Source organism: Scyliorhinus torazame, chromosome 5, assembly GCF_047496885.1.
Source record: "Scyliorhinus torazame isolate Kashiwa2021f chromosome 5, sScyTor2.1, whole genome shotgun sequence".
NCBI classification, from domain to species: Eukaryota; Metazoa; Chordata; class Chondrichthyes; order Carcharhiniformes; family Scyliorhinidae; genus Scyliorhinus; species Scyliorhinus torazame.
In genome coordinates, this window is record NC_092711.1 from 181,973,491 (window position 1) to 181,998,983 (window position 25,493).

A 25,493-nucleotide genomic window follows, 5' to 3' on the forward strand; every position below is an offset into this window, starting at 1 on the left:
AGTTTATTCGTATGAAAAGTCGAGAGCAAAACATTTAGTAAGCTGGGTTGACCAGAATGGAAAGCAAACAATATCTATGAACACAGGCCACTACTGTTTATTATCGATTGGTTAGTTAAAATACAATCACAACTGGGTTAACATGAATGTGTGCCAAGTGAGGAAAAACAACAACATACTTTAAATATGCATTCTAGGATTAATTTAAAATCAATGCAGAAATGAAATGCAAAATACTGAATTGCAAAAATTAGTGGCTGCAGGCCTCCGGCCTACACCTTTGCTTTCCCAAGTTGTCATGAAATACACTGCTATAAACTTAAATTAACGAATTAATTAATTAGTGATGGCAGGTCAGGTGATGTGCTTGAGCTGCTTGATGTGGGAGCTGGCAGATCCCATTGCGAGCTGCGGCGACCACATCTGCAGTAAGTGTTGGCTGCTCGAAGAGCTCCGGCTCAGAGTTGATGGGCTGGAGTCTGAGCTTCAAACACTGAGGCACATCCGGGAGGGGGCGACTTACCTGGACACTGTGTTTCAGGAGGCAGTCACACCTGTCAGAGTAAGTAGTTTAAATCCTGCCAGTGGCCAGGGACAGCAGGGTGTGACTGCAAGTCAGGCAGGTAAAGGGCACCAGCAGTCAGGAACTCAGGAGCCTCAGCCCTTGACCCTGTCCAACAGGTATGAGGCACTTGCTCCCTGTGTGGATGGCGAACAGGGCTGCAGGAAGGATGAGTCAGCTGACCAAGGCACCATGGTTCAGCAGGCCATTCAAGGGGAGGGAGTAAATAGGCAAGTTGTAGTTGTAGGGGATTCTATTATCAGGGGGATAGATAGTATCCTTTGTGAGCAGGATAAAGAGTCCCTCATGGTATGTTGCCTGTCCGGTGCTAGGGTGCGGGACATCTCTGACCGGCTTGAAAGGATACTGGAGAGGGAGGGGGAGGATCCCGTTGTTGTGGTCCATGTCGGTACAACAACATAGGCAAGTCTAGAAAAGAGGACCTGTTTAGAGATTATAAAGAGCTAGGATTCAAATTAAAAAACAGGTCCTCAAGGGTCATAATCTCCAGATTACTGCCCGAGCCACGTGCAAATTGGCATAGGGAGGCAAGAATAAGGGAAGTGAACACGTGGCTGAAAGAGTGGTGTGGGAAAGAGGGGTTCCTTTTCATGGGCACTGGCATCAGTTTTGGGACAGTGGGGACCTATACCGTTGGGATGGTCTCCACCTGAACCGAGCTGGGACCAGTGTTCTGGCGAAAAGAGTAAATAGGGTGGTCAATAGGACTTTAAACTAGAGGTGGGGGGGGGGGGGGAAGGGAAAGTCAGGGAACCAAGAGGTGAAGTAATCAGTGGGAAGTGTAGCTGCTTAGGAATACAAAAAAGCACGAAAAGACAGAACTCAGGAGAGGTTACGATAGTCCCCATCCCACAAAATATGACACAGTTTATGGAAAGGCTCAGTAACCAAGGTCCACCACACTAAGAAAACAAAAAGGGACGGTCAATAGAGAATTAAAGGTGCTATATTTAAATGCGCGCAGTGTACGGAACAAGGTCGATGAGCTTGTGGCCCAGATTGTGACTGGCAGGTATGATGTGGAAGGCATCACGGGGACGTGGTTGCAGGGGTTTCAGGTCTGGCATTTAAACATCCAGGGATTCACAACCTATCGAAAAGACAGAGAGGTGGGCAGAGGGGGCGGGGTTGCCTTGTTAATTAGGAATGAAATTAAATCAACAGCACTAAACGACATAGGGTCAGATGATGTGGAGTCTGTGTGGGTAGAGTTGAGGAACCACAAAGGCAAAAAAAACATAATGGGAGTTATGTACAGACCTCCTAACAGTGGTCAGGACCAGGGGCACAAAATGCACCACGAAATAGAAAGTGCATGTCAGGAAGGCAAGGTCACAGTGATCATGGGGGACTTCAATATGCAGGTGGACTGGGTAAATTATGCTGCCAGTGGACCCAAGGAAACGGAATTCATTGAATGTTTACAGGAGGGCGTTTTGGAACAGCTTGTGATGGAGCCCACGAGGGAACAGGCCATGATGGACTTAGTGTTATGTAATGAGCCAGACTTGATTAAAGATCTTAAAGTAAGGGAACACTTAGGAGGCAGTGATCATAATATGGTAGAATTCAATCTCCAATTTGAAAGAAAGAAGGTAGAATCAGATGTAAAGGTGTTGCAGTTGAATAAAGGTAACTACAGGGGCATGAGGGAGGAACTAACGAAAATCGACTGGGAGCAGGGCCTAGTGGGAAAGACAGTGGAACAGCAATGGCTGGCGTTTCTGGGAGTAATTGAGGACACAGTACAGAGGTTCATCCCAAAGAAAAGAAAGGTTATCAGAGGGGGGATTAGGCAGCCATGGCTGACAAAGGAAGTTAGGGAATGCATCAAAGCAAAAGAGAAAGCCTATAATGTGGCAAAGAGTAGTGGGAAGTCAGAAGATTGGGAAGGCTACAAAAACAAACAGAGGATAACAAAGAGAGAAATAAGGAAAGAGGGGATCAATTATGAAGGTAGGCTAGCCAGTAACATTAGGAATGATAGTAAAATTTTCTTTAAATACATTAAAAACAAACGGGAGGCAAAAGTAGACATTGGGCCTCTCCAAAATGACGCTGGTAATCTAGTGATGGGAGACAAGGAAATAGCTGAGGAACTAAATAAGTACTTTGCGTCAGTCTTCACAGTAGAAGACATGAGTAATATCCCAACAATTCAGGAGAGTCAGGGGGCAGAGTTGAATATGATAGCCATCACAAAAGAGAAAGTGCTAGAGAAACTAAGTGGTCTAATAATTGATAAATCTCCGGGCCCAGATGGGCTACATCCTAGAGTTCTAAAGGAGATATCTGAAGAAATAGTGGAGGCGTTAGTTATGATCTTGCAAAAGTCACTGGAGTCAGGGAAAGTCCCAGGAACAAGGGAACAAGGAAAAAGATGGAAAATTATAGGCCAATTAGCCTAACCTCGGTTGTTGGCAAGATTCTAGAATCCATTGTTAAGGATGAGATTTCTAAATTCTTGGAAGTGCAGGGTCGGATTAGGACAAGTCAGCATGGATTTAGTAAGGGGAGGTCGTGCCTGACAAACCTGTTAGAGTTCTTTGAAGAGATAACAAATAGGTTAGACCAAGGAGAGCCAATGGATGTTATCTATCTTGACTTCCAAAAGGCCTTTGATAAGGTGCCTCACGGGAGACTGCTGAGTGGTCTATGGTATTCGAGGCAAGGTACTAACATGGAGTTACGATTGACTGTCAGGCAGAAGGCAGAGTGTTGGGATAAAAGGTTCTTTTTCGGAATGGCAACCGGTGACGAGTGGTGTCCCGCAGGGTTCAGTGTTGGGGCCACAGCTGTTCTCTTTATATATTAACGATCTAGATGACGGGACTGGGGGCATTCTGGCTAAGTTTGCCGATGCTACATAGATAGGTGGAGGGGCAGGTAGTATGGAGGAGATGGGGAGGCTGCCGAAAGATTTAGACAGTTTAGGAGAGTGGTCGAAGAAATGGCTGATGAAATTCACCGTAGGCAAGTGCGAGGTCTTGCACTTTGGAAAAAAGAATAGAGGCATGGACTATTTTCTAAACGGTGACAAAATTCATAATGCTGAAGTGCAAAGGGACTTGTGAGTCGTAGTCCAGGATTCTCTAAAGGTAAACTTGCAGGTTGAGTCCGTAATTAAGAAAGCAAATGCAATGTTGTCATTTATCTCAAGAGGCTTGGAATATAAAAGCAGGGATGTACTTCTGAAGCTTTATAAAGCATTAGTTAGGCCCCATTTAGAATACTGTGAGCAATTTTGGGCACCACACCTCAGGAAGGACATACTGGCACTGGAGCGAGTCCAGCGGAGATTCATACGGATGATCCCAGGAATGGTAGGCCTAACATACGATGAACGTCTGAAGATCCTGGGATTATATCCATTGGAGTTTAGGAGGTTGAGGGGAGATCTAATAGAAACTTACAAGATAATGAATGGCTTAGATAGGGTGGAGGTAGGGAAGTTGTTTCCATTAGCAGGGGAAACTAGGACCCGGGGGCACAGCCTTAGAATAAAAGGGAGTCACTTGAGAACAGAGATGAGGAGAAATTTCTTCAGCCAGAGAGTGGTGGGTCTGTGGAATTTATTGCCACAGAGGGCGGTGGAGGCCGGGACGTTGAGTGTCTTTAAGACAGAAGTTGATAAATTCTTGATTTCTCGAGGAATTAAGGGCTATGGAGAGAGAGCGGGTAAATGGAGTTGAAATTAGCCACGATTGAATGGTGGAGTGGACTCGATGGGCCGAATGGCCTTACTTCCGCTCCTATGTCTTATGGTCTTATATTTCTGTTTTTCCTTTCAATTCTGTAATGTCCCAATTCATTGTATTGCTTTCTTTATTTCTTTACTTTAATGCTCCATTTTCAAATTTTCTTCTCTGATGCAGATTTTGTTCCTTATATGAAAGCTACCTCTTTATGATGCAATCAGCAAAAAAAAAAAATCAGAGTACCTCTAAAGTACACTGGGGCATTCTGTTGACATGAATAATATTTCGGAATCAAATCTTCTTTTGTGAATTAGAAAAACGGCCTCTGACATTCTACAGAAGTGGACTGCTGAATATTGAACTATTTCACTTTGGCATAAGTCGCAACCCATCACAGATCTGGTTCTGCAATATCAATGTGTCCGAACACACTGCAAATTCCCAGGATCTTGATCAAGACGAGTGGCTTTGCTTATTCCTGTACTGTATTCTGCAAAGTATAATCCTAATTATTGTAGATTCCAGTTGCCGACCCAATAGTTGAACAAAATGATGTTGGGTCCTGTTAGTTTTTTGTGGTTGTTGCTACACCAGACGATGCTTCACACCAAACCCATCTCTCAAAGAAAGGTCGATTGCTTGTAATTAAGCAGCAAGTCATTGACAGAGATAAGCAATTCCACAACCGACGCATCAGAGACGAGCTTTGTAGTCCTGCTACATCCAACCATGAATGGCCGTGGACAATTAAACAATTCACTGCAGAAGGAGGCTCTACAAATATCCCGATCCTCAATGATGGAGGAGCCCAGTACATATGTGCAAAGACAAGGCTGAGGCATCCGTAACAATCGTCAGCCAGAAGTACCGAATGGATGATCCACCAAGGTCTCCTCCAGGGGTCACAAGCATCACAGGTGTCAGTCTTCAGCCAAGATGATTCACTCCACATGATGGCTGAAGACACCGGATACTGCAAAGGCTATGACCCCTAAGAATATTCAGGCAAAAGTACTGAAGATTTGTTCTCCAGAACACTGCACCCCGAGCCAAGTTGTTCCAATACAGCGACAACACTGGCATCTACCCAGCAATGTGGAAAGTTGCCCAGGTGTGTAGTGTACACAAGAAACATGGCAAATCTAATCCAATCAATTATCGCCCAATCAGTCTTCTCACCATCATCAGAAAAGTGATGGAAGGAGTCATCAATAGTACTGTCAAATGGCACTTACTCATCAATAACCAGCTCACGGACCAGTTCCGCCAGGGTCACTCAGCTCACTCATTACCATCTTGGTTCAGGCATGGTAAAAAGAGCTGAATGCAGGAGGTGAGGTGAGAGTGACTGCCTTTGACATCAAGGCAGCATTTGATCTAATATGGCATCAAGGAGCCCCCGCTAATCTGGAGTCAATGGGAATCAGGGGGAAACCTTTCCGCTTGGAGTATCTGGCACAAAGGACGATGGTTGCGGTAGTTGGAGGTCAATCATCTCAGCTGCAGGACATCACTGCAAGAATTCCTCAACGTAGTGTCCTAGGCACAACCACCTTCAGCTGTTTCATCAATGACCTCCCTTCCATTATAAGGTCAGAAGTGGAGATGTTTGCGGATGACTGCACAATGTTCGGCCTCATTCCTGACTCTTCAGATAATGAAGCAGTCCACAGCCAAATGCTGCAAGGCCTGGACGTTATCCACGCTTGGGCTGATAAGTGGCAATTTACATTCACGCCACACAAATGCCCGTCAATGGCCGTCTCCTACAGGAGACGATTTAACAATCGTCCTTTATATTCAATGGCATTACCATTGTTGAGTTCCCCACAATCAACATCCTGGTGGTTACCATTGATCAGAAACTGTTCTGGACTAAGCATATTAATACTGTGGCTACCAGGGTACTTCAAAGGCTATGAATCCTACGGCAAGTAACTGACCTCCTGACCCCCCCCCAAAGCCTGCCCACCTCTACAAGGCACAGTCAGAGTGTAATGGAACACTCTCTAGTGTCTGGATGAGTGCAGCTCCAACAACACCCAAGAAGCTCGACACCATCCAGGACAAATCAACACGTTTGATTGCTTCTCCTTCCACAAACATTCAAACCCTCCACCACCAATGATCGATGGCAGCCTGTGTGCCATCTACAATATGCGTTGCAGTACTTCACCAAGATTCGTCAGATCGCACCTTCCAAACCAACGACCACTACCATCTAGAAGGACAAGAGCAGCAGATACATGGGTACCCCACCACCTGGAGGTTCTCCTCCAAGTCACTCACCAGACTGACTTGGAAATATATCGCCGTTCCTTCACCGTTGCCGGGGTAACAGTCTGGTAATCACCCCTAACAGCAGAGAGGGTGTACCTACAGCTCAAGGATTAGAGCTGGTCAAGAAGGCATCTCATCACCACCTTTTGAAGGCAACTAGGGATGGGAAAAAGATGCTGGCCGTGCAAGCGACGCTCCTTTCAGTAAATGAATAAATAAAGCATGCTGTTCCTGGATCCAATAGTAACGTTTCTATTTTCACCCAGAATGCCATCAACTTGCTGTTGTTCCTTTCAGTTTCTAATGTAAGTTTTTATTCTTTTCAATGTACTTCCTGACAATTATGACCCGTTTCGAGGCAGGCGAAGTTGCTCGACACGTATCGCCCGCTCCCTGATTTCCATTGCAGAGGCGGATCTGCCGGTTGCTGTCACTTACCACATATTTTGGCAGATTTATGTTCGTTATTGGACCCAATTTCAGTTGTTGTGGAAGGTGAAGATGGTCACTATTCATGTTTTTCTACTTTATGCAGACGCAGACTGTTCTGGCCAGTTTGCAGTCATGTTCACGGTTGATCAATTCGTTTTCAGAAGCTGAAGAGCATATATTGCACTGGGGAAAAGAGCCAATCTTGTGCTTGGAACAGTGTGTGTGCTGATCTCTGTTGGGAATATTTTCGGGCATTTTATGTATGATGGTCGATGTAGCCTTTGGAATAATACGCACTGCTGTTATGTGATCTTGGATATTTATTCTCTACTAATATAGGGAGTTAATATATTCACTCATTATATTGAAACACCGCGTCCTCCTATTGTATTGATTCTACTGCTTAATTTTTTGCTCTCGCAATTTGACACATTTTAGAGTCGAGCAGCGTCGGTAGGACAATTCAGGCCCACATCAATGTGGAAACTCCCGGCGATCCAGAGATGAAGAATAAAAGGAGGTCCACAATTTCAATGCTTGTTGTATCCTGGAATCGTCGTCTGTTATGGGCAGTGCTTTTGATATATTCTCTATGAGAGCAATTGTATCGGTTAGATTTAATGACTAGAACCAACCACCAGGAACTGCGATTTATGCACCAATACGTAAATTTATGCAGTGACTCAGATAAAATCCAAAGAGGAGTTGAAGAATAGGGTAAACTGTCCCTTTGCTGTATTTAAAATAAATCTATTCATGGATGAGGAGATTTGTTACAATCGCAGTGTGCTGGTCTGTTGTTCTGCCCCGTTTCCTAGTGATGTGATACACATAGAGTAGCACAGAGATAACAGTCCCTCTCGATTCTTGCCGGATTTCAGCCCCGTCAAGTCTTTTGCTGTTGCACGGCCCAGGTTAAGGAAAGTTTGTGCTGTCTGCACAAAATTTGTGACTTGTGGGTAACCAAACGGAGTGTGGTTACACTCCATGAATATTTAACCCACGTAGACTTGTGGGTACTTACCATGACAGGCGTGAAATATATTTACACATTATTCTCGGCTTTTTCAGAATTATAACGTTTCTTTATTTTCGGTGAGTTCTACATCAAAAACCATTCAGTCAATATGGCACTGCATTGTGGGGCCGGAATCATGTTTAAGAAAAAACGTTCCTCTTTCACTTTCATCAGATCCCTGACAAACTTGGCATTTCAGAGGCAGCCAATTCACTTTTGAACATTTTTAATATGAACAAAAGAAATGTAGTTTTAAGGGATTAATGTCTGTATTGGTAAATATTAGAAATACGTTTTGCGTTTTATATGCGATTAATTTAATATTCCCGTCTGGAAGGCTAAAATCTATAGTTAGATTCACGCCTGACAAGAGTGTTAGTACGTGCTGAGGTTGGTTCAGTTGCACCTGTTTTTCTATTGGAATTTAGAGAGGGCTACGGCGTGGAGAATAAATAAGAGATATAAACTTGCGGGAGTTGCTTAGCATCTGGGGCCTTGTAACGTAGAGAAACATGTAAATTTTAGCTGAGCTTAGGGTAGCACAGAGGCGCAGTGGTTGGCGCTGCTGCCGAAGGCGCTGAGGGATCGGGTTCGATGCCGGCACCGGGTCATTGCCTGTGTGGAGTTTGCACATTCTCCCCATCTGCGTGGGTTTCACCCCCATAATCCAATGATGTGCAGGTTAGGTGGATTGGCCACGCTGAATTGCCCCTTAATTGGAAAAGACATAATTGGGTACTCTAAATTTATTTTTAAAAAACTTTCAGCTGAGCTAAATTGGTTGCAGTTGGAGGCAGAGCACTGAGGAGTGAACCTCTCTTAGCTGTAATTTTAATACAGTTTTGGAATTGAGAGTTAAAGCAACTGTGAGTAGTTTTAACAGCAGTCAACAAAGGAAATCCTCAATCGGTTGGTGTAAATTTCTGGACTGAATTCGCTGTTAAAAGCAGAGCGGCACCTTTGTTCAAAAGTTACATTTGGAAAACCTTCTCTGGATTTCGGAATTCAATCCACGGAGGGAATGCATACTTATGAAGTAAGCTTTTAATCTGTAATCTTGGGAGTGGATTTTCAAAACTCTCATGTGGAAATATTTTGAGAGATTCTGAGAATATCCACGGGCGCTAACTTGAGCTCAGAGCTGAGTGTTTATTGTATTACAGTCATCTTGCCTGTTTAAAAGAGACGTGTGTGTTAATGAGATAATTGCTGCTTTAGATGCACTTTGCAATCCGCTTCAATTTTAACACCCCTGCAGTTGTTCAGCTAAAGGGCGAGAAAATTAGTATTGTATCATAATCCAATAGTTTCATGCTTAATAAATGTTTTATTTTCTTGTCACTGATCTTGTCACAGGTCACTGAAAGGGGCAACACAGCTGGAGAAGGTAGTCAAGAAGGTATATGGCATGTTTGCCTTCATTGGCCGGGGCATTGAGTATAAGAATTGGCAAGTCATGTTGCAGCTGTATAGAACCTTAATTAGGCCACACTTGGAGTATAGTGTTCAATTCTGGTCGCCACACTACCAGAAGGATGTGGGGGCTTTAGAGAGGGTGCAGAAGAGATTTACCAGAATGTTACCTGGTATGGAGGGCATTAGCTACGAGGAGCGGTTGAATAAACTCGGTTTGTTCTCACTGGAACGACGGAGGTTGAGGGGCGACCTGATAGAGGTCTACAAAATTATGAGGGGCATAGACAGAGTGGATAGCCAGAGTCTTTTCCCCAGGGCAGAGGGGTCAATTACTAGGGGGCATAGCTTTAAGGTGAGAGGGGCAAGGTTTAGAGTAGATGTACGAGGCAAGTTTTTTTACACAGAGGGTAGTGGGTGCCTGGAACTCGCTACCGGAGGAGGTGGTGGAAGCAGGGACGATAGTGACATTTAAGGGGCATCTTGACAAATACATGAATAGGATGGGGAATAGAGAGATACGGACCCAGGAAGTGTAGAAGATTGTAGTTTAGTCGGGCAACATGGTCGACACGGGCTTGGAGGGACGAAAGGCCTGTTCCTGCGCTGCACATTTCTTTGTTCTTTGTTGTTGGAACTGATAAACCGTCCCGTGAATCTGTTCTTTCATGCTTTATGAGAAAATGGTTACGGCCATTGTGGCCAGGGTTCCATTCTGGGAGCTTGCCATCTGGTTCTAACATCAACAGGGTTTGTACACAATGGAATCTTATTATACCATTGGGAATTGATTAAAATAAATTAAAATTAAAACTATTTCGCCTTGGCTTTTTGACAATTAGCAACATAGAAACAGAGAAAATAGAAGCAGGAGGAGGCCATTCGTCCCTCCGAACCCGCTCCGCCATTAATTATGATCTTGGCTAATTGTTAAGTTCAATACTCTGATCCTGCCTTACTCCCATTTTCCTTCATCCATTTAGCACCAAGGGCTAGATCTAATTCCTTCTGACATTAGATTTGATGTAATCTTTTAACTATATCACATTTTGTTAACTACTTTTATCGAGTCGTTTCGAATTTAAATTCGGTCCGTTGTTCTCCATTCACAAACTGAATTTTGAGGTGTTGCTCTTGGTCAGATGCCAAGCAATGTTTTTATACGTAATCATGGACACAGCACACTGCATTTTTGAAGCAATGACGACTTATCTGAGACGCGTCAAAGTTGAACTCGGGTTGTGCGGGTTGTTAATATAACCTGCAAAATCTCCACAACTAATAACATGTACATGGGTTAGTCCTGTTTATGATTAAAATCAACAATACCAGCAGTGTCAAAACTGTAAAGTCACGTTTGAAACAATTGAGTCTCATGAGGACCAATGACTGACTTTAAACGATGCAGAAACAATGTGGAAATTGCAATGCACAGCAGCAATGTTAGTTTTTCAATGTATCCCGGACATACAGTCTCTGAGGAGTTGAGTACCACCTTACATCTAGGAGGGGACGAAACACATTTCATGGAGAAACAGTTCAATTCTACAAGCAGATTTAAAAGAAAATTTGGAGTACCCAATTATTTTGTTCCACTTAAAGGGCAAGTTAGTGCGTCCAGTCCACGAAGCCTGCACATTTATGGATTGTTGAGGGGCAGGGGGCGGGGGAGTGGTGGTGGTGGGGGGGGGGGGCGGGGGGAGGAGCGGAGACTCACGCAGACACGGGGAGAATGTGCAAACTCCACTCGGACAGTGGACCAGGTCAGGAATCAAACCTGGTCTTTGGCACCATGAGGGATCTGTGCTCACTACTGCGCCACTGTGCCACCATCTCTACAAACACTTTCAACAGAACCAAACCTAATAATGCAGGAAAATCTCAATGGACGATCTGGCTAACCCACTCGCCACAAAATGAATGACTTGTTCACAAAAAACTGTCTAAAGAATAATTTCAAAATTGTGAGTTATTGTGCATTTTAAATAAATTCATATAGACTCAAGTGCATTTTATTAACACTGCGCTATATCGGAACATTATACAATTTGAGTGACATTCTAAAAGCTACAGTATTTCAATTCAACTTCTAATGTATTAATAATGCTGTTCCCAGTTACATGAAAACTAATTGTATGATGTATGAGCATTTGAATAATAGATGCCAATTTAATAGTCACAAACACATTACATTAAAATCTAGATTTTTCATATATCAACTGCATTAATACTTCGCCTACATATGTATATCCATCAAATGGGCATAATTAATGTTTGCATCAGCTGAGAAAACCCGCTGTCATTAACGGATAGACGAATAGAAAATAGATAGGCAGCTACTCAGAGAGAGTGAGTGAGAGAGAGAGAGTGTGTGCGAGATAGAGAAAGAGATAGATAGATAGATGAATAGATGGATACATAGATAGATATAAATATATATATGTATAATATATATAGATAGATAGATAGATAGAAAGATAGATAGATAGATAGGTAGATAGATAGATAGATAGATAGATAGATAGATAGATAGATAGATAGATAGATAGATAGATAGATAGATAGATAGATAGATAGATGATTGGATGGGTGGGAGGGTGGTTGTATGGATGGATGGGTGGGTGGATATATGGATGGATAGATAGATGGACAGAAATATGGATAGATAGATAGATGGCGATACATGATAGGTAGATGGATGGATGGTGCCCATTTTCAAATTCTCAGCATTTTAACAATTTGCCTGAATGGATATTTAAGTCCAGTCTTTAGCTCGGCTCTGATTTTACTCTGGGTCCCTGCATAAATGAAGGGATTGATGCCGGAGCTCAAAAACTGAAGCATAAATCCGTATTCCTCGAGAATAAATGTTGATGTGCTAAAACCGGAACCTGAGAAATAAGTAACTTTTTCAATTCGGACATAGATAATAGTTATAAAAAATAACAAATACAACAGAATAAAACTGCCCGAGATGGCAAAGAGTAAAACCATGGACTTTCTCCGCTTCTCCAACTCTGGGTCACCCTGATTCTCTCCATTGCTCTGGGTCCGGAGTCTTTTACGGGCTCTATTGGCCACTAGAATGTGTCTGACGGTCAGAGCATTGAGTAGTAAAATCAGGATGAATGGGATAAAAGGATTGAAAATGGGGCGGATCCAATCTAGTGCGGCCCAAATAGGGGACATATAAAATATTTCTTTCACGCTGCAGAACCATGGTATATTGTTAATCATGTATCGCGGTTCATATATAAAATACAATAAGACACTTTTTGTACAGATCAGTATGGACAAGATTCCAATGACATATGCTGCCATCTTCTCGGTGCAATATTTAATTTTGAGCTTCTGGCAACAAATGGCCACAAATCGATCAAAGGTGAAAGCGACAGTGAACCAGGCCGAACTGTCTATAGCTCCATAATTCAACACAGAACGGAGACTACACATTGGTGTAATAGACAGGAAACTGAATGGGAAATAAATTCCTGCAATCCGGTTTAATATTACAGCCGTCACCATAACAAAGAGATCCGACACAACCATAGACACCAAGTAATAAGTGTTGCATCCAGACAGACCACATCTTCTTCGAGACAGAATCACAATCACTGTCAAGTTAGCTGTAATAAAGATAGTCAGAGATTATGTGTATTGGAGAGAGAGATTGGAAGAAAGACGTTGGCTGTTCGACTCCAAACAACATCATCTCCTTTACAGTCTGTGTGAAACTTTAAACTAGGTTGGAAATGATTCCCTTGGCTATGGTCAAATATCTCCATGTTTAAAATAAGAATTTTGATTGAAGTAAGAGATGATAATTACAAACAATTCAAAATGTACAATCGAGACATAATGGCAAACGAGAAGGAAAGGAAAGCATATTGAAAATAATGCAGATGACTCGAATACACGAAAGCAAGACGAACGCCAGCAAAGAAAAAAAAAGAAACATCTATTGAAGTGGGTAAGTAGCAAAACAACTATCAAGAATTATGAAACAAACAATAACACAGATTATACATTCGTAAAGAGCAGGAAAGGTTCTTTATAATTAATTAATGGTTGGGGTGTCAACTGTCAGCTTTCAGAGGGAGGTGACTGGAGAATGAATGTTTCTCCGACTGTTGAGTAAAATGTAAAGGGAGATTCGAGCTTTTTACTTGAAGACCACCCTGCGATCCCTGGCGGCATCTGAAAAGAAGGAACGTACAGATGATGAGACCTCTGCAACACAACTATTCTTCAGTGCTGCGCGACACTAGTGGGATGCATGATAAGGTTCCCTCTGTCATGAATAATTGATGCAAAGCGAGGATAGCGCGATTTATGGAGCCTTACTGAAGACCGTGAAGATTCGAACAATCCGAGGCATTGCCATTGTTGGGATGAAAAGGGATATCCACAACAAGGAATGGTGAACTTGGAACGTTCAGCGGCTGCATTTGTGGAAGTTGAGAACCCGGTGAAACAGCGAGTTTGAGATGTGAGGGGTTAATACCAGTTATTCATCGAAGTAGAATCAGGTGTAAAGGTGTTACAGTTAAATAAAGGTAACTGCAGGGGCATGAGGGAGGAACTGACGAAAATCGACTGGGAGCAGAGCCTAGTGGGAAAGACAGTAGAACAGCAATGGCAGGAGTTTCTGGGAGTAATTGAGGGCACAGTACAGAGGTTCATCCCAAAGAAAAGAAAGGTTATCAGAGGGGGGATTAGGCAGCCATGGCTGACAAAGGAAGTTAGGGAATGCATCAAAGCAAAAGAGAAAGCCTATAATGTGGCAAAGAGTAGTGGGAAGTCAGAAGATTGGGAAGGCTACAAAAACAAACAGAGGATAACAAAGAGAGAAATAAGGAAAGAGAGGATCAATTATGAAGGTAGGCTAGCCAGTAACATTAGAAATGATAGTAAAAGTTTCTTTAAATACATTAAAAACAAACGGGAGGCAAAAGTAGCCATTGGGCCGCTCCAAAATGACGCTGGTAATCTAGTGATGGGAGACAAGGAAATAGCTGAGGAACTAAATAAGTACTTTGCGTCAGTCTTCACAGTATGAGACATGAGTAATATCCCAACAATTCAGGAGAGTCAGGGGGCAGAGTTGAATATGGTAGCCATCACAAAAGAGAAAGTGCTAGAGAAACTAAGAGGTCTAATAATTGATAAATCTCCGGGCCCAGATGGGCTACATCCTAGAGTTCTAAAGGAGATAGCTGAATAAATAGTTAGTTATGATCTTTCAAAAGTCACTGGAGTCAGGGAAAGTCCCAGAGGATTGGAAAATCGCTGTTGTAACCCCCCTGTTCAAGAAGGGAACAAGGAAAAAGATGGAAAATTATAGGCCAATTAGCCTAACCTCGGTTGTTGGCAAGATTCTAGAATCCATTGTTAAGGATGAGATTTCTAAATTCTTGGAAGTTCAGGGTCGGATTAGGCCAAGTCAGCATGGATTTAGTAAGGGGAGGTCGTGCCTGACAAACCTGTTAGAGTTCTTTGAAGAGATAACAAATAGGTTAGACCAAGGAGAGCCAATGGATGTTATCTATCTTGACTTCCAAAAGGCCTTTGATAAGGTGCCTCACGGGAGACTGCTGAGTAAAATAAGGGCCCATGGTATTCGAGGCAAGGTACTATCATGGATTGACGATTGGCTGTCAGGCAGAAGGCAGAGAGTTGGGATATAAGGTTCTTTTTCGGAATGGCAACCGGTGACGAGCGGTGTCCCGCAGGGTTCAGTGTTGGGGCCACAGCTGTTCTCTTTATATATTAACGATCTAGATGACGGGACTGGGAGCATTCTGGCTAAGTTTGCCGATGATACAAAGATAGGTGGAGGGGCAGGTAGTATGGAGGAGGTGGGGAGCCTGCCGAAAGATTTAGACAGTTTAGGAGAGTGATCCAAGAAATGGCTGATGAAATTCAACGTGGGCAAGTGCGAGGTCTTGCACTTTGGAAAAAAGAATATGTTCTAAACGGTGACAACATGCATAATGCTGAAGTGCAAAGGGACTTGAGAGTCGTAGTCCAGTATTCTCTAAAGGTAAACTTGCAGGTTGAGTCCGTAATTAAGAAAGCAAATGCAATGTTTTCATTTATCTCAAGAGGCTTGGAATATAAAAGCAGGGATGTACTTCTGAAGCTTTATAAAGCATTAGTTAGGCCCCATTTAGAATACTGTGAGCAATTTTGGGCCCCACACCCCAGGAAGGACATACTGGCACTGGAGCGGGTCCAGCGGAGATTCACACGGATGATCCCAGGAATGGTCGGCCTAACATACGATGAACGTCTGAGGTTCCTGGGATTATATTCATTGGAGTTTAGGAGGTTGAGGGGAGATCTAATAGAAACTTACAAGATAATGAATGGCTTAGATAGGGTGGACGTAGGGAAGTTGTTTCTATTAGCAGGGGAGACTAGGACCCGGGGGCACAGCCTTAGAATAAAAGGGAATCACTTTAGAACAGAGATGAGGAGAAATTTCTTCAGCCAGAGAGTGGTGGGTCTGTGGAATTCATTGCCACAGAGGGCGGCGGAGGCCGGTACGTTGAGTGTCTTTAAGACAGAAGTTGATAAATTCTTGATTTCTCGAGGAATTAAGGGCTATGGAGAGAGAGCGGGTAAATGGAGTTGAAATCAGGTCTGATTGAATGGTGGAGTGGACTCGATGGGCCGGATTGCCTTACTTCCGCTCCTATGTCTTATGGTCTAAGTACAACTGTTTACGTTGTTTATAGACTTTTCGAAATCTTCCTGTCAAATAACGTCCCTACATTAAGTGTATTCAGGACTGGTTGATCGTTCCAATCTGCGAGGTGGATGTTTGCCATGGAGTGGAATAACACTGCGAAAATGTACCCCATGAACAGTGCCGATGCCACAATAGAACAACTTTTACATGATAATTAAATTGTGGTAATTCACCCACAATGTATTGCCCATAAGACAACAGAATTGCATGTATATTGTGAGAACAGTATTCCAATTCACCCGCTAAGAGGAACACAACAGTAATATAAACACTTTCCTGAGATAACCGTGACGAAATTGTGCTTAAAAAGGAGTTTGATATCGTAATGTCCTGAAATAATACATTAAAATATTCTCCACCGTGTTGTGTGGCAGGAGCAACGTGTTAAAAAGGATAGATTTCTAACATACCTATCAACACAAGACTGGGCATTCCCGAGGCAATGTGAGCCATCAGTAAGAGTAGAATTCTACTCATCCACAATCTGTAACGTCAAGGTCTGGAACGCCAAGGCCTAACTCTACTATCAACAGCAACCCTAGGAATCAATCGTGGTTCAGTAAATAATGCAGGTGGCATGACAGGATGCAAAAAAGCACACATCGCTTAACATATGTTGTCAGTCAGGTGAAGCTACATCAAAGGACGACCTGTGTGCCAACTAACATAAGCAGCTAACCACTTCAACAGCCAATAAATCCGACTAACATTACTGTTAAATCCTGTTGAGAATGGTGGGGGACAATTTAAACAAAACTGATTCAAAGAGGAGAGGAGACTAGACAAGTATCCCCGTACCCTAAGATAGGAGAGCCCAGAAAATCAGTCCAAAAGATAAGGCTAAAGTCTTTGCAACAATCTTCAGACAGAAGTTCTGCTTGGATGATATATCACAACATCTTCCGGAGCTACCCAGGTGCGCAGGTTTCAGTCAACATCTAATGCAATCCTGTCCACGTGATCTGATGAAACGCTGAAGGTACCAGGTACTGCAGAGGCTATAGGCCTCGACAGTTTTTCAGCAAATGTATTGAAGACCTGTGCTTCAGAACTTATTACATCCTTAGCAAAGGTGCTCCACTGCAAATCTGGCATCAATCCTTCAATGTGGAAAATTGCCCAGGCATGTCTTGTACACAAGAAACAGGGCGAGTCCAACCAGGACAAATGCCTCATGAGGCTAGGACTGGCCAGCAGTAAAATCATGGAAAGGGTAATTGGAGAGCAATCAAGCTGCATTTGATTCGCAATAACCTATTCGCTGACGCTCTATTTGCCCTCAGCCAGGTTCAATTAGCTCCTGACTCATTAATTGGAAAAGTAAAGAATGTGATGCAATGTTCTTCACAATTGCTTGAATGAGTACAGCTCCAACATCTATCAAAAAGGCCTACACCATCCGGGGAATACCAGTGTGCTTCATAGACACCCCATTTCATACATATTCACTATGTCTACCACCATCGAACAGGGGCTGCAGTGTCTCCCACCTACAAGATGCACCGCAGGAACTCACCAAGGTTCCTTAGGCAGCGCCAACCACTATCAAATTGGAGGACAACGTCAGCAGATACATTGGAGGATCAGTAATTGGAAGTAGCTCCGCAAGACGCTGATCATCCTGATTTACAACAGTTATCTTTATTGTCACAAGTAGGCTTACATTAACACTACAATGAAGTTACTGTGAAAAGGCCCTACACGCTGGCGCCTGTTCGGGTACTTGGAAGGGTACGGGAATTGAACCCGCGCTACTGGCCTTCTTCTGCATCACAAACCAGCTGTCTAGTCGCCTGAGCTAAACCAGTCCCGACTTGCAAACGTATCGCCGTTCCAGACTTCAAAGTCCTGTGTCGAAATCCGGGAATTCACTCTGCAACTGCCCTTTGCATATAGTTACACCACATGCAATAAGGAGGTTCCAAAAGGCAGCTAACCCCAATCTTTGAAGAGAAAATCAGGCTCATAGATTATCATAGAATTTACAGTGCAGAAGGAGGCCATTCGGCCCATCGAGTCTGCACCGGCTCTTGGAAAGAGCACCCTAATCAAAGTCAACACCTCCACCCTAGCCCCATAACCCAGTAACCCCACCAACACTAAGGGCAATTTTGGACACTAAGGGCAATTTATCATGGCCAATCCACCAACCTGCACATCTTTGGACTGTGGGAGGAAACCGGAGCACCCAGAGGAAACCCACGCACACACGGGGAGGATGTGCAGACTCCGCACAGACAGTGGCCCAGGCCGGAATCGAACCTGGTACCCTGGAGCAGTGAAGCAATTGTGCTATCCACAATACTACCGAGTTGCCCAGGTTGGTCAATAAACGGTGGGTGGGCTATCCAGCGACGCCCACACACCAAAAGTGAATACAAAATAATATATGTTTAAACAGCTGAATGACACAGTTTAAGAGGAAAAAATGTACATTTAGTGCCAATAAGTTATAATTCGCATATTGAATACATTAGAACTTTGAATGGCGAATTATACCGTAAATGTAGAAGAATGATGATGAAGAGAAAAGATTATACCAATTAAGATGAGGAAACTCTTCAAAGACTACAATATATCCCATTAAATGGTGTCAATTATCTCTATCGTGGAGGAGCGTCACTGGTTATACAGGGGATTTAAAGAAACTCAACCTAATCCACACAATTAACGCGCAACTACAATACTTTACCTGGAACGCCGATAACTGCCAGGGCAGGGTAGTAAATAGCAAACACCAGACCTCTTTGTACTCCGTGCATTTCTGTCAGACGCTCAGAGTTGTTTTTGCACTTCCCTGAAAGCATGTCTTATTTATACCTGATGTCAGGCTCCTGGGAAATAATTTAATGTTATGTTGTTTTTTTACATTAATTCAATGATTTGGGAAAATAACAGACACGCGCATGGTTGCTTTTTATGTTTCAATTGAATGTTTTAATCTGTTATGACAGGGTTGTAAAGTGAAATTTCTAGAATTATCACAGTCGATTTACTTTTTCATTTATAAGAAGATAATGACCTGAAAATCAAAGTCAGTCCAAACGAGGAGTTATTTACTCCTGAACAATACTTGTTTCCTGATGAACGGAGTGAAGATCTCACTTCTGACCATTCTTGAGTCTGTGTGGTCACTGATCAGGAGAAACCCGATCCCACGTTTCTCTGATGCTGAACACCAAGTTTAACGCGACTATCTGCAGCTTGCTGCGGAAAGTTTCAGCTAAGTATATTGAGTGTACAATCGGTATTCTCAGGCCCAGTATTGCACGAATATTTTCAATGACATTACTAGGTCAGCGCGTTTTAGTGACTATGGGAGCTCAATTTCAGCTTGTGAGAAGGTTCACTAAAGCAACTATATTCAAGGCTAACACGTCCAATTTAGTCCAGTTATATTCAGGCACTCATTTTAGTGTTCTCCTATTGGCTCTACAGTGGATCTCCTCTGCCTTCCTACCAAATTATGTTATTCATAGGACATTGCACTAAACCTCTTTTGCCACTTGACTGCTATTCCAGAGCTTTGGTTCTGTCCTTTTGACCTTTATCACTATCAGGCTTTCCATCCATTCACTAAGCTCGGGATTTGTTTGCCCTTTCTTTTCCCATTCACAGGAGATACCCTGACTTTTCACGAACTATGTGATCTTTACAATTGTTGGTTTATAATGATCTGAACGTTTGGAAATCGTAAAGCTGGTTTGTGATGTACAGCGAGGCCAACAGCGCGGACTCAATTTCCATAACAGCGGAGGTTATTAATGAATGGCCTTCTAAACGTTGCCCCTCCCTGAGTTATGATGACCCTCAGGTTAAATCACCACCGGCCAGTTCTCCCCCTCGAGGATCATCTGGGGCAGTTGCGACGTTCATTACCTTCACTAGTATAATTACCCAGGAGAAGATTGAAGAACTAAAATCTCCTTATTAACTAAAATGCTGACACGGCTATCACCTCTAGACCCCCAGACATCTCAGTTACCACCCCTTCATCACTCCAATATCCTCCCTACCCCTATAAACATTTGAATACTAGTTATAATCCAACTCCTCAGACAACCCTGCTGATCCAAACTACTCCTCAGCCGATGACTAGAACCCTACCTCCGTCAATATCGAAAAGAGCCATCGGCTACAACCCAACTACTCAACGACTTCCAGACACCACCAGCACCCATCGCCGATTATCTCTCCAGATGCTCTGGCTACCTCCGAGTGCCCCACCCCCACCCCCGGTAACAGCCCTGACCACCCTGATTACAATTCTGTCCACCACGTCTCCACATGTCATATGACTATACCCTCCTCACCGCCCGATAACACGGTCTCCGACGATTGGCTGCTGGATATCTCTGATATCTAACAGCAATTTCGTTTCTTACCCATGCCTTACATGACGTGTGACTTCATGGGATCAGAAGCAGATGTTAGAAACTCTAAGGGCCTCTCCCTCCTGACTCAACCCCACAGTGTTCTTTTGCAGATTTGTGGGTCTGGCGGTTCATGATACCGCTCTAATGTTTCAAAACAAAATGCACCAATTCAAGCAGCTTAAATGGTCCGAATGGTTTATTCTTGTTCTCAAGTAACTGTCAAAAGGTCGTACCTCGACGGGAATATTCTCTGCCTTACTCTGGTTGCCATGCACTGACCAGAGCAGAATGACAATGATAGGAACGAGCAACGTACGGTTTTAAGTGTGGTGCAGGAGGGAGATTTTCAGATTCATGGAACAAAAGGGTCATTCTGGGACATTGGGTATGTGTTACATAAACTTATACTAAACAGGGCTCAGCCCAAATTCTTTGCGGGAAGGTTCACATCGATGTTTGGAGAGTTTGTAACTTAAGTTGTTGTGCGCTGGGAACAGCAGAGAGAAACAGAAAATATGCATCATTTGTATGAACATAGAATGCTGAGCAGCATTCCAAAAGAAAGTAGTCTCACGTTAGTTTGAAGCAGAATAAAAAGGACGTGGAAGAAAATATAATGTAAGGACAAACACATAAACTGTGGCGAATAATTGTGCTAAGGTACAAAGACAAAAAAATAACTTTGGAGATACGAATGTATCAGCAACAACAAAAACGTGCCATAAACTGACGAGGAATTGCCGATTAATGTACATAGATATGATGTGGTAAGCAAAGGAAGTGAAAGAAACATGAATTTGGGTTGGCCGCACTTATGGCGAAAAACAGAAGTGCTCGAAAGACGGGATGGATTCGAGTGAGCAAGGATAGTGTTCTTTTGGTTAAAACTGAGCAACAGAAACGCAAGTTCACGGTAGTTGGGACAAATTGTAAACCATGAGGTAATAAAAGATACATTGAAGTCCAAAAGTGGAATGAATTCACAAAGACATGCAACTATTGAATAATGATTTTGAGAGTCTATAATTACACAATTATCGATTGGGAAAATATTACAGTAAGTGACCCTGAAAAATGGCAAGTGGAACAAACGAATGTGAGGAAGATTTGAGAAAGAATGACTAAGATGCCACAAGGCTTAGGCCAGTAGTGAAGAAGAGCTTGGGAAAATATCACAAGAGTGTTCCAGTGTGAAGGAGGACTGATTTCAAAGAGAACGGGGTAGGCAGGTGAGACTGGAATTAGAGACTGACTGTAGAAACGGCAACATAAAAATGATGAACTCGAACGAAGAGATGCTTCTGGTACTCGATCGTTAAATTCCAGCAATGGGAACAGTAACAGAGAGAATGGCAGATAATTTTACTTGGTGAAAGTGAAAAATATAACGGCCAAACAACCGTTGCAATGTATGTAGTGCATGTGAGATTAATTCTTCAAATAGGCTTTAGGTCAAATCGTATTGTTTGCGAGGACAGTGAAGGGGTAATAAATAGTATGACAATAGAATTATAGATAACAAAAAAGGGAATCTAAAGATCCAGGGCAGCATGGTAGCATTGTGGATAGCACAATTGCTTCACAGCTCCAGGGTCCCAGGTTCGATTCCGTGTTGGGTCACTGTCTGTGCGGAGTCTGCACATCCTCCCTGTGTGTGCGTGGGTTTCCTCCGGGTACTCCGGTTTCCTCACAGTCAAAAGATGTGCGGGTTAGGTGGATTGACCATGATAAATTGCCCTTAGTGTCCAAAATTGCCCTTAGTGTTGGGTGGGGTTACTGGGTTATGGGGATAGGGTGGAGGTGTGGGCTAGGGTAGGGTGCTCTTTCCAAGAGCCGGTGCAGACTCGATGGACCGAATGGCCTCCTTCTGCATTGTAAATTCTATGAAATCTATTGTAAATTCTATGAAATCATCGAACGGATGTGACAATTAAGGGGGTAATAAGAGTATGGCGAGTTCTATTAGGCCAACGCGGGTGATATTCTCTTGGAGCTTCACGGGAAGCGCTGAAATAGTAAATCTGGTTCCTTTGTACCGGTGTTTACTAAGTATGATGTTTCTTAAACTATATAGGCAGAAAAACGAGCCAAGGAAAGCGATAATGCGAGGAGCACTGGAAAGTCTGGCCATGTTGCAATTAGACGTGTCCCCTTCTACGAATGGCCTGCATCCGTGTTGCTCAACCAAGTAGTGTTGGAAGGGTGTGTCTTACTATTGCTATCTGCCTTGCATGTGCGCCAGGTTTCAAATGATTGAAGAATAGTAATTGAAGTGCACACCTCGCAGGCACATGCTGGTCACGTGAATATTAGTGTTGGTTACGTTTGTGGGTATTATAGTCAGCGGGAAATTGGACAGACGCTTGGACTACGAAGCTCGAACAGCGAGTGTTTATGGACGGTGTTGTTGCACGAGGATCCATCATTGATGCAATGGGCCGAATTCCCTCCTTCTGTGCCGTTAGTGCCAATATGAGTGGATGAAAATTGTAAATCCCAGTATGAATTCTAGTTGATTTAGATGTATGCTCCCAAGTATTAGCCCCACACTTTCACATCATTAAGCAATCATATAGTAGGACGCAGCAGTGAGTTATGATCAACACGTCTCTTTAGCCATGCTTACTCGGGCCCGCTATATTTCTTCAATCTAATGGATTCCGGTGTATTTTCCATTGTAGCAGAAGACAGACAGTCTGACAGGTCTGTAATAGCTCCTGGCATATGAGCGTCTCTGGAAGGACCACAATTTACTAGTTGTAAGGAGATGCTGGATCAGGTGTAATGTCACTGGGCCAATAATTCAGAGGTGCAGGCCAATGATTTGTGCACACGGTTTCTACTGAGTCACAGAACATAGAACAGTACAGCACAGTAGAGGTCCTTTAGCCCACAATGTTGTGCCGACCATTTATCCTAATCTCAGATCAACTTCACCTACACCCCTTCAATTTACTGCTGTCCATGTGCCTCGCTAAGGGTCGCTTAAATGTCCCTAATGATTCTGACTCCACCACTTCTGCTGGCAGTGCATTCCACACACCCACCACTCTCTGTGTAAGGAACCTACCTCTGACATCTCCCCTATACCTTCCTCCAATCACCTTAAAATTATATCCCCTCGTGACAGCCATTTCCACCCTGGGAAAAAGTATCTGGCTATCCACTCTATACATGCCTCTCATCACATTTTACACTTCTATCAAGACACCTCTCTGCCTTCTTCGCTCCAGTGAGAAAAGCCCTGGCTCCCTCATCCTTTCTTCATAAGACAATCCCTCCAGTCCAGGCAGCATCCAGGTAAATCTCCTCTGTACCCTCTCCAAAGCATCCACATCCTTCCTGCAATGAGGCGACCAGAACTGGACAAGTGTGGTCTAACTAGAATGTTATAAAGCTGCAGCAAGACTTCCGGTGACGGCGGGCGGGAGGCGGCCGCACAATTGAGAGCCCCCGCTCGGGAACGGCAATTTCGGGGCTTTAAGCCCGGTCCCAGGGTCCGCGGAGGCGACAGAAGCAGGGAAAAGGCACGGAGGAGGCACTGAGAAGACACAGGAGGGAAAAAAACCCCAAAGAAAGATGTCGAGGGTGAGCAAAAAAACGGTCGAAAAAAACCCATCTGGAGGTCCGTCGGGGAGTGGAAAGGTCACCGCGGAGTCACCAGGAAAAATGGAGGTTGGAGCACCAGGGTAGGCCGCACTGCTTATGGCTGAAGAAAGTTCCCCCGGTGAGGACGGAGGTGGCGAGCGCAGTGGCGGAGGTGCGAGAGCAATGGGAGGCGCTGAAGGAAGTGAAGGAGACGTTATTGCAGCATGGTGATCAACTTGCCTCGATGGGGAAAGAGATGCGGAAGGTGATGGATACTAACAAGGATCTGCAAGGAAAAATGGAAGACCTGGAAAATAGATCCAGGCGACAGAACTTGAGGATTGTGGGGCTGCCCGAAGGAGTTGAAGGACCGAAGCCGACTGAGTATTTTGCCGCGATGCTGGCAAAACTACTGGGGGAGGAGGAGGACCCCTTCCGATATGAACTGGATCGGGCTCATCGGTCGTGGAGGCCTATACAAAGGCGAGTGAGCCGACAAGGGCAGTGACTCTGTGCTTCCGTAGGTGCAGGGTGAAGTTAAAGGTCCTGAGCTGGGCCAAGCAGAAGCGGGTGGTGCAGTGGGCTGGAGCTGGTATATGTGTATACCAGGACTTTGCGGTGGAGCTGGCAAGGAGGCGGGCTGCCTTCAACCGGGCGAAGAGGGCACTGTACATTAGCAAGGTGCGGTGCGGCATTGTATATCCAGCGAAGCTGAGGGTGACTTACAAGCTCAGGGACTTTTATTTTGGAACGGCGGAAGCAGCGGAGGAGTTTGCGAAAGCAGAAGGACTGTGGCAGAACTGACAAATTGAGGAATGGCCATGTGCCGATGTAACCTCATGATTGTATTTTCTTCTTTTTTGTATCACTGCGCGCGGGTGTAGTGATTAAAGGAGCCAAGGTGGTATATATTTGGACAAGGGAAGAGACGGGACTTTCACTCAAAATGAGAGTTCTTTGGGGTGTAGGTGGATAGGCGGGGTTTGTGTGCTAAAAGGGGATCTTTGGGCTTTCCTGGGGCCGGGCAAGTGGGTAAGGGCCCCGGGCGGGGGCCTCTACGCTGGCCGGTGTGTGCCGGCCAGTGAACGGGAGTGACGTGGGAGGAGGGGCTGCGGCCATCGGAGCCTGGCAGAACAGGGTCCGAGTGGTCCAGCCAGGGTGGAAAGTTGCGGGGGAAGGAACCGAGGGTAGGGGGAGGAGTTTTACAAGAGGCAGTGGACGGGAGGAGCTGGAGACCTGCGGTGGGGGGGGGGGGGGGGGTGTGGGGGGGGGGGGGTTGGGAGGTGGGGGGGGGGGTGGACCTGTGTAAGATTAAGGGTGACTACGGGTAATCCCTGATTTATTTTTGTCA

The 25,493-nt window shown here is 44.2% G+C and overlaps 1 protein-coding gene across 1 annotated transcript; it reads right to left on the reverse strand.

The window, feature by feature from the left end:
* Positions 1-12,139: 12,139 nt before the first annotated feature.
* Positions 12,140-18,985, reverse strand: LOC140418078 (probable G-protein coupled receptor 139). Its single transcript, XM_072501501.1, has 2 exons — positions 18,871-18,985; positions 12,140-13,050 (listed from the first exon to the last, which is right to left on the reverse strand). Exons 1-2 carry the CDS (start codon positions 18,983-18,985, stop codon positions 12,140-12,142), a joined length of 1,026 nt encoding a protein of 341 aa, XP_072357602.1.
* Between the last annotated feature and the right edge of the window lie 6,508 nt (positions 18,986-25,493).